The sequence below is a fragment of the Colius striatus genome, chromosome 1 (assembly GCF_028858725.1).
Source record: "Colius striatus isolate bColStr4 chromosome 1, bColStr4.1.hap1, whole genome shotgun sequence".
NCBI lineage: Eukaryota > Metazoa > Chordata > Aves > Coliiformes > Coliidae > Colius > Colius striatus.
In genome coordinates, this window is record NC_084759.1 from 167,058,591 (window position 1) to 167,067,642 (window position 9,052).

General features: G+C 42.9%; 1 protein-coding gene across 2 annotated transcripts in view; it reads right to left on the reverse strand.

The window, feature by feature from the left end:
* ZDHHC17 (zinc finger DHHC-type palmitoyltransferase 17) overlaps positions 1-8,431 on the reverse strand; it is a 76,814-nt gene extending 68,383 nt beyond the window's left edge. For both annotated transcript variants that reach the window (XR_009820650.1, XM_062016102.1), the window contains exon 1: positions 8,353-8,431. Coding sequence is in view for 1 of the 2 variants with exons in the window: in XM_062016102.1 (XP_061872086.1) it covers positions 8,353-8,415 (63 nt within the window). In the remaining variant the exon portion in view is untranslated. The remainder of the gene's footprint in view (positions 1-8,352) is intronic.
* Between the last annotated feature and the right edge of the window lie 621 nt (positions 8,432-9,052).

A 9,052-nucleotide genomic window follows, 5' to 3' on the forward strand; every position in this document is an offset into this window, starting at 1 on the left:
GCTTGAAGCCAGTGGAGTTCCACAGAACTCAAGGACAAGTCTTATTGAACATCTTCATCAATGAACTGGATGAGAGGACAGAGTATACCCTCAGCAAGTTCGCTGATGACACCAAACTGGGAGGACTGGTTGATTCACCAGAAGGCTGTGCTGCCATTCAGCGGGATCTTGATCGACTTGAGAGCTGGGCAGAGAACTTAATAAGGTTCAACACAGCTAGACAGAGAGTCCTGCACCTGTGGAGGAATAACTCTGTGCACAAGAACAAGCTGAGAGTTGACCTGCTGGAGAGTAGCTTTGCAGAGATGTATCTGGGAGTCCTTGTTGATAACAAACTAAACATAAACCAGCAATGTGTCCTTGTGGCCAAGAAGGTCAATGATATTCTGGGATGCATCAAGAGAGTGTGGCCAGCAGGTCAAGGGAGGTTCTCCTCTCCCTCTACTTTGCCTTAGTGAGACCTCATCTGGAGTCCTGTGTCCAGTTCTGGGCTCCCCAGCCCAAGAGAGACAGGGAGATCTAGAGAAAGTCCAGTGGAGGACCACCAAGATGATTATGGGATGGGAATGTCTCAGGAGGAAAGGTTGCGAGACCTGCGTTTTTTTAGCTTGGAAAACACTGAGTGGGACCTCATCAACACTTATAAATACCTAAAGAATGGGCATCAAAAGGATGACATGAGTCTTTTTCTATAGCACACATTTTAAGGGCAAAGGAGTAACAGGTACAAGCTGGAAAACAGAAAGTTCCACTACACTATCAGGAGAATTTTCTTTCCTGTGAGGATGAGGGAGCACTGGAACAGGCTGTCCAGAGAGGTTGTGGTGTCTCTTTCTCTGGAGACTTTTAAAACCTATCTGGATGCATTCTTGTGCAAGTTGATCTAGGTGGACCTGCTTTAGCAGAGGGTTGGACCAGATGATTTCTAGAGGTCCCTTCCAACCCCTACAATTCTGTAGTTCTGTCATCTTCCCTGGTCTTGAGCAGCTTACCAGGCTCTGAATATAGCATTCCTATTATTCCCTCAATGTTTGGCACCTCCTCCCCTACAGGGCAATCAAGGAAATACTACTAAAGACTTCAGAACATTCTACAAGCATTGGAAGAAATCGCTAGATTACAAAACTGCACAAGACCCTAGTGCTTCTCCCAACTACAATGATGCTATAAACATCATATCTTTATCTCATACGGTCTTAGAAAAGAAGTGGAAGAGTGTTTATGCTGAAATATCAATTACTGAGATTGCTCCCATCAACGCATGTCAATATCAATGACAGTAATTATCTCATTTTCAAGGAAACAACAAGCCTTTTTCTCTAATTCCATAAATTGTATACTGCAAAGTTAAAATTTAACTATTTTCCACATTTATAATGTCTCATTACTGTCCTAAGCAAAGAAGTATAACACAGTGCAACAAATGTTATTCAAAGACTAAAGTTCTGTGAAATGTGAGAGAAATAAAGTCTGTGCTAAACAAGTAAAGGCAAACCGAGTCAACACAAGTTTAGTTCAAACCAGGTACTTATTGATGCTGTGAGAGGATCTGTCCTAGAAAGTTAAAAATCTATTACTGCCCAAATTAGAAGAAAAACTTAAAAATACATTTCAGCTATTGATAAGGTTTTACTAGATTATTGAGAAGCCACAACAGTATCACTGAGAAAAAGTCCAGAGTGGCAAAAACCTGAATAGTTCACAAGGAAAGTGAGAATAACTGTAAAAAAAATAAATCTTGTAAAGATAGCAAGAGAAACACAGACAATGAGTATGATAAATTAGAAAAATATGGAAAATTTGAAAGGCAAGCAAAAGGATACGAGATATCCTTATCCCTAGAAGGGCAAACAGCATTCTAAAAACACAAGAAATGGACAAAAGCTGTCAAGACTACAACAATAATAGAACTGTCAATAGAAAAAAAAAGTTAAAAACCACAAAATTTGCAAATGCTCAGTAAGTGCAGAAAAACAAAAACAGTTGAGGAAAGAGCCAGAAAATGACATCACATTCTGCTGCCCTGATACAGTGCTTTCTAATACAACAAGAAATACTAATAAACTTCTTTAAAGTACAGGTTCTTTAGGTCAATCATAAAGCCCAAAAGATGTAAATATTGTTTTTCATTAAGCTTGAGTAAACTCCAGTGATCTGGATAAAAGATAACATGGATTACAAATGGTTACCACTTTATTAATGGCTTTTCTACGTTTGATATAATATTAACAAAAAAGCAAAGACTAGTAATGCCATGTACTATAGCTTCACAGAAAAATAAACCACCTGATAAAGAAGTAATAATGGTAAAACACAGGCAATATGCAAAGAGTTCGATTGAGTATTGCCTGATTTTTGATTAGGAAAATATAAATAAAGTTACTGTGATCTATCTTGTATGTATTGAAAACAAGATATGTACAAGCTTTATTCTTTTGATTCATTTCGGGGGTTGGACTAGATGATCTCTAAAGGTCCCTTCCAACCCCACCATTCTATGATTTTGTGACTGTACTATCATAGTTAAGTACAATGCTGGCCACCAAAAAAGAATCTTACTCTTCTCAGTAGCTCACAGTTTTAAAATCTCAGCCGAGTGTCAATATCAAAACACTACTGAGAAGACATTAAGCATCCTGCAGAGCTTGTATTTTGGCCTCACCCTGTATCATGGTAAACAACAGTTAGAGGGAAGTTTTACAGTGAGGGAAGAAAGGGGAAAATAATAATACCATCTTTCTGATACAATATAGCTTACATTACTTGGAGAAGACTGGATGAAGCCAAGACAAAGCTTTTTAAACATCTAAAATGAAGACTCATCTAGGACACTCTCCAGAAAGCACCAAAGACACTTGAAGATGGATAACCACCTGGACTAAAGCTTCCAGTGTGATGCAGTTTATAACAAGACCAGTACAATTGCCTGAAAAAACAGAACACCAACAAAGAAAGTGCAATTTTACTTTATTAGAGCAATCGGCCCTGGTATGACTATTAGAACAGTGGTCTGTTCAGGTTCACTACTCCAACAGCTACTGCACTCAGAGCAATGCCAGGAAAAAAAGAGAGAAGAAAAAAGCATGTCTTAGGAGATGTAAAAGAGTTGGTAGGATTGCAGACCATAACTCCAGCGTAGGAATCTGATAATCATTGGCATCTTAAATGTATGTAGACAGACCTATATTTGGTATGCATCTCTCAAGATGTAATGAGCAAAAACAAATTGAGACTAGAAACAGATTTAATCTAAGTCTTAAACAGATTAAGTTTTGGGGCAGCTTGCCCAGCTATACAATATTATCTGTCAATGTAGGATTTTGCCTTTTTTTAAAAAAAAGTATGCTGACTAAAAAAAGAATTAATTCTTAGAAAAAACCCTCAACACCTATGGGAACAAGTTGGCTTAGTTCTGCAGACCCCTCTGGCCTCAAACTGTGAAGCTAACCATGATACACACAGCAAGACTCAACTTTCAACATTAAGCACATTAATTTATCTAAGACCTCTTGGTTCTGTCTTCTTTTTTAAGCAAAATAAAGAACAATAACCAATATTTGAATGAGCTCACAAATGTAAGCTTAGTCCCTGGACTGGTCCTGACTAAACCACACAGTAAGTCATGTACCTTTATAAGGCAGTTAAGAACAGTTTGCATCCCAGGACAATCCAAACAATATCAACAGACTCCCACAGGGAACAGTCAGACTTGAAAAATCAGGTCTTTCACTGATACTATAAACCAAAGAAATCGGAAATAAAGCCAACTACACTAAGTTTATCTATTTTCTTCACACTGCCAACAAGGAATGCACAAGAAGATACTGTGCTTCTTGGTTCCTAGGTAGTTAAAAATTGAATGACAGGATGAGATACAAAGATAAAAGCAAAGGCTTCCAGCTAGGATAATTCCTACCACAGCCCGTAACTCTTAAAATTTCCTTCCAACTTTGGAGAAAGATTTTTCTGACTTCAGTGTGAGACAAAAAAACCCAAAATCCACCAACCAACCCTCACAGCCAAGTCTTTTCAAATGCCAAAGAAGATCTGTAATAACCAACAACTTCAATTTCTCTCAAAACATCCCACACAACCTACCAACACCGCTGCATGCACCACCCAGCAGTAACAAAACAGATTCTCCCTCCCCAGTATTAGTTCTTACCATTTAGGAAGACATGCAGCCCTGAATACCTTTGGCAGTTCAGGCCATATTCTGGCCACAAATCAAGAATATTTTCCAAACCAAAAAAAGAAATATAAACAAAATAATTTACTAAAGATTCCTACCCCCCCCCGTTCTTGGATTTTGAAATAAAACATCCAAGCCTGTCATCACCTACTACAGAGCTATTGTTCTGGTTTAGCAGATTCAAGTAATTTAAAGCCAGAAGGACTACTAAAACCATTTAGCTGAAGGACAACAAATACAAACTGAGTAGCACTCCCACACTACACTGAATAAGTGAAAGCAGAGCTTGCCATTGTAACTGTCACCAGACACCTGAACACTGAGAGAATAAGGAAACTAGCACAGACTACACAGGCCAGTGTAACTGTGCCATCACTGAGTGCTCTGCATCTCTTCAAATCAAGCTACCATATCACACAGTAGGGCAGCCAACACCCCAACCACCCTAAGACCTATACTCAGAGGACTTTCTTTCTTAGTTTATCCATGAACTTCACCATCCTGATGAAGAATTCACCTATATGAAAGAGGTGGTACATCATTCACAGACTCAGTCACCCCAACACAGTCCATGCTCCTGTACTCACAGGTTTGAAACATCAGTCATCCACCTGCAGAAATCAAAAGCTTGCATTTGTCCTCTAAAAAGACATCCAAAATCAAGCTGAACAAATTGAGAACTGATTAATCCACCACTGTCTCCCTTCCTTCGTTACAATGATTACTCAGCCTCTCCATTTACCACTTGTGCCTTCTATTTGATCCCATTCAACTTCCCTGTCCAGACACTGGATCTTAAGTATAAACCAAAGAAATCACTGCACCTCAGTAAGAAAGTACTCATGGGGGAAAAAGAAAGTTCTTCTCACTATTTCTGAAAATGTGAATAGAGTTTTTTCCCATGTTTTTCACCATAAAGCATTATTAACTCTTTTTCCACACTCCTCATTGTTTAACAATGACTTTTAAAACAAAAACATTAGCATTACCACACACTCAGCCAAAAATTATCTTCCTGCTCCTCATCAGTAAACAAAGTTTAAAAAAATAAATCAATAAATCAAGGATTATATCTTTTTCAATCAAAGCATTATACTGGGAGCTTCTGCTGAGCTGCTCGTTTATATTTATATCCTACCAATCAATAAATTCCCAGATACAGTCCCATGTCTATGTACCTTACCTTCAATGCATTACTTTAAAAATGGCTACAATAAGGTGAACTTCGTTTCACTAGCATAACTTCACATGAATTCTAGATGGTTTGGACAGTTGTTCTGTCCTCCTTGCTTAGCACTCATCAATCTTGTTCACCTGCAAGTTTTCTTGTGGCAATTTTGTTATTACTTCCAAATAATTTATAAAAAAAGTCTCAAATCTGGTAGATGAACTCCTCTAAGACTTTCAGAAACAAAGACATCCAAGAATAATTCTCTCACAGCTACTTTTGAGTTAGCCAATAGCTCTCCATCCATTTATCACATAAAATCGTTCTATGAGTAATACATGTGCAATTGTTGTACTTCGCCACTATAATGATAGTTACATGCTTTGCTGTTCCACTACTAGTCTTAGAGTAATGTTGGTAGAACACAGTGGGGTCTATGCTGTCATACCAAGCTGAACCTGTGATGAGAAGAATGAATAAATACCCTTTGAAACATGAGTATTACGTAAGTCTGGCCTGCTTTCACACAAGGACAGAAGCAGTCCCACGTATTCAGTCAGCAAGATCCCACACAAAACCCGCCAAAAACAGTCTCACTGTTAGTTTCCTAACGTTTTCATGTTTTCTGTGGTTCTCTGCTTCTTACCAAAATTAATTGAATCACTTTAAGCTAAGCCTTTCACAAACAAACAGATCTACCAGCACTCCAGTACTGAAGTAATTTTTCCCACTATTGCCAAGAACATCTTACATACAACATCAATACTATGTTCCTAACATCTCATGTTATAGTCAAAGTGCAAAGCCAGTGCCCACACAAAAAAACCCCACTTCCCTTCCAAAGAAGACTCCTAAAAACCTTTGAAAGCAATCCAAAATAGTCAAAACAAAAAGAGAGTAAGAAGCAGAACTCTCACTTGAAAAGACTCACAGAAAAAGTATCCGAAAAAGATGCATGACACAGATAACAGTAGCATGAAAAAAATAAGAAACTGGGAAAGATTTTGACAGTCCTATAAAAAGCATCAGTTTTATACGTATACAAATGTAAGAACTGATTATATGCTCCAACGTCACTACTTACATAAGGACATGGTGCTATTTTCTTTAAAAAATGGAAATCACTGAGGATTAAGGCCCCTGACCTTCAAAAACAACGGAATACACATGCACCACATTGTTCAGTGGACACATCTCTGACAATACAGCTCTGTTATGGTACAGAATCCTCAAGCTTTTAACAGACCTTCCAGAAATGCTCTCTTAACAACCAGTCTCACCACCAACATTAAAATACCTTTCTCTTTCAATGTGTTTCTGCACAAAGGGATTTTAAGGACTAAAGGAACACCCACTGCAACTCATGTGAACAAAGAATTAGTCAGATAACTCAGCACTTTCAGAAAAATCAAATTAAAAAGCCTCACGACTAGTTAGGCAAGTGATATTGATTGCACATTGAAAGATTCAGGTTGGCGTTACAGTACAAAATATATATCTTCTTCCCCCATCTCTTTTATAGATGCTCAACTTTATACACCAAAAGAACAGCACAAAATTCTACCAGACTGCTTAACTAGTGAAAATCATCAATTTACATTGAGAAATTTTTGCTTACTACATAGTAATTACTTGAAGACATACTAATCTTCAGTTTTTAAAACAAAACAGTTTTCTAATGTGCCTTCTACTCCATTTTATAGTTTTAGACTGCTCATCAAAAGTTTCCACAGTTAAGGACATTGTATTTGAATGAACATCAACACCCAACAGTCTGGATTGCTACTGAAAACTCTTCATTCCTGACAAAACATCAGACAATGCAAATGAGGGTACTTCCTCAGCCTAACAAAACACATGCATCAATCTTCACATGCTACTTTAAAAATTAATCAAGACACTGATTTGAGGTGTATTGCTTCACTACTTGGTCTTCAAGAAGGGGGTCCTATTTTACAGCCGTAAGTGAGTACCGTAGGGAAGGACAGGTAAGATACACATAAGATACCTATAGAAACTCTTCAGTCTTTAAGAAAACTAAAAGTATCTTTAAGATGTTGTTTTAGGAAAATGAGTGCCATCTGTTCGGCAAAAAACTAGAGCCTGGCATATGCACTAATCCTTCTCATAGGCTGAAAAATCAGTTCTTGCAATTCTTAATGTATCAGGTGACAAGTTCAGATGTAAAAGATTTTCTAAACTGTTTAAGATACGTTTCAAAACAATCACACTAGTCCTCCAGACTGCATGTATGCCGCTGACAACAGTGGGCGGCACGAAATAAAAACAAAAATATGACATGAAACGACCTCTACGTGTTACCTCTAAACATTCCTCCCACCGGTTGGCCCACACGTTGGGGAAAAAACAGATCCTTTGCTTTCAAATCAAAACCCATGCCACCCAGAGAGCGCTGGGCTGCATCGGACCAGGCCCGACCCGCAGACCAGCGCCAGCAAAAAGCAGAGGGAAATATTTATTTCTCCTTCTCCGAGCCGCTTCCCTCCGGGCTGCAGGGCCGCAGTCCCCCTGGGGTGGTGGGGATGGATGCCAAGCCCAGCTGGGCACCGAGCTACTGCTGCCTCTGCCGAGGGGCGCCGATGCCGCGGCACTCCGGGGGCGGCGCGGCGGGGTCGCAGCGGGCCGGGGGTCAGGCGGACGCCACCGCTGCCTCGCCTCCGGCCCGCGCCACCGGGAAGGACGCCACCAGAGGGCTCGGGGCAGACCCTGCCCTCCGCCCGGCCGCCGGCACCCGCATCCTCCTCCCCGCCTCGGCCACCGCCCTGCCGCGGCCCGGCCCGGCCCTGCCCACCCCGGCCCGCCGCCGCGCACACCCAGGCCGGCGGCGGGGGGCGGCGGCGCACCTCTCGCCCTCCGCGCACCGCACCCGCCCGCCTCGCACGCGGCGGGCCTCCCCGTCCCGCGACGGGCCGCCGCCCCGGCCTCGCCCACACCCGGCACGCCGCCGCCGCTGCCCGCGGGGCGCGCTCACCTCCGGGTGCAGGATGGGGACGCAGCCCGCTTCTTTCTCGTACTCTTCCAGCGGCGCCGCCATCTTGGTGCGAGCCCGCCGCCCGCTGCATGCCGGGTAATGCGCGAGCCCCCGGCGCGCCGAGCACCCCCCCCCCCCTCCTCCTCGCGCCCCGCCCGCCGGGAGGCTCCGGCCCCGCTGGGGGGAACGGCGGGCGGCAGGAGCCGGGCCCCGACGGCTTCCCCGGCGGCTGTACGGGGGACCTGCGTCCACTAACGAGCCCAAGGGGGCAAGCAACAGCCTGAGGATGGGTCCGCTGGCGGATTTCAAAGCAGAGGCCCGCAGGTGGCTGGGGCTGGCTGGCGCGGCGGGGCGGGGCCGGCGGCCGCCGCCCTCCGCTCCCTTAGGGCTGGTGTGCCGGGTCTGAGAGGGAGAGAGCTTTGTTACTCGGTGCGTTTGTCGGCTGGCCTTCGCACGGCCGGACAGTGCTCGCGTGTGCCCGGGAGCCCGGCCCGGCACGGCCCCGGCCCCGTCAGGCGGGGACTTGCGGACTTGTCAGCGCCCAGCACGGCCGCGCTTAGGCAGCCAGCTGCCAAACGAGGGAAACGCATGGGTTTTGCTGGAAACTTTGGAAAATCACATTACCTCTTGGAAATGTCCTGACATGAATTTTTAGTATAATTTAAGTTTTAGGACATAATTCAACTTAATTAAGTTCGTT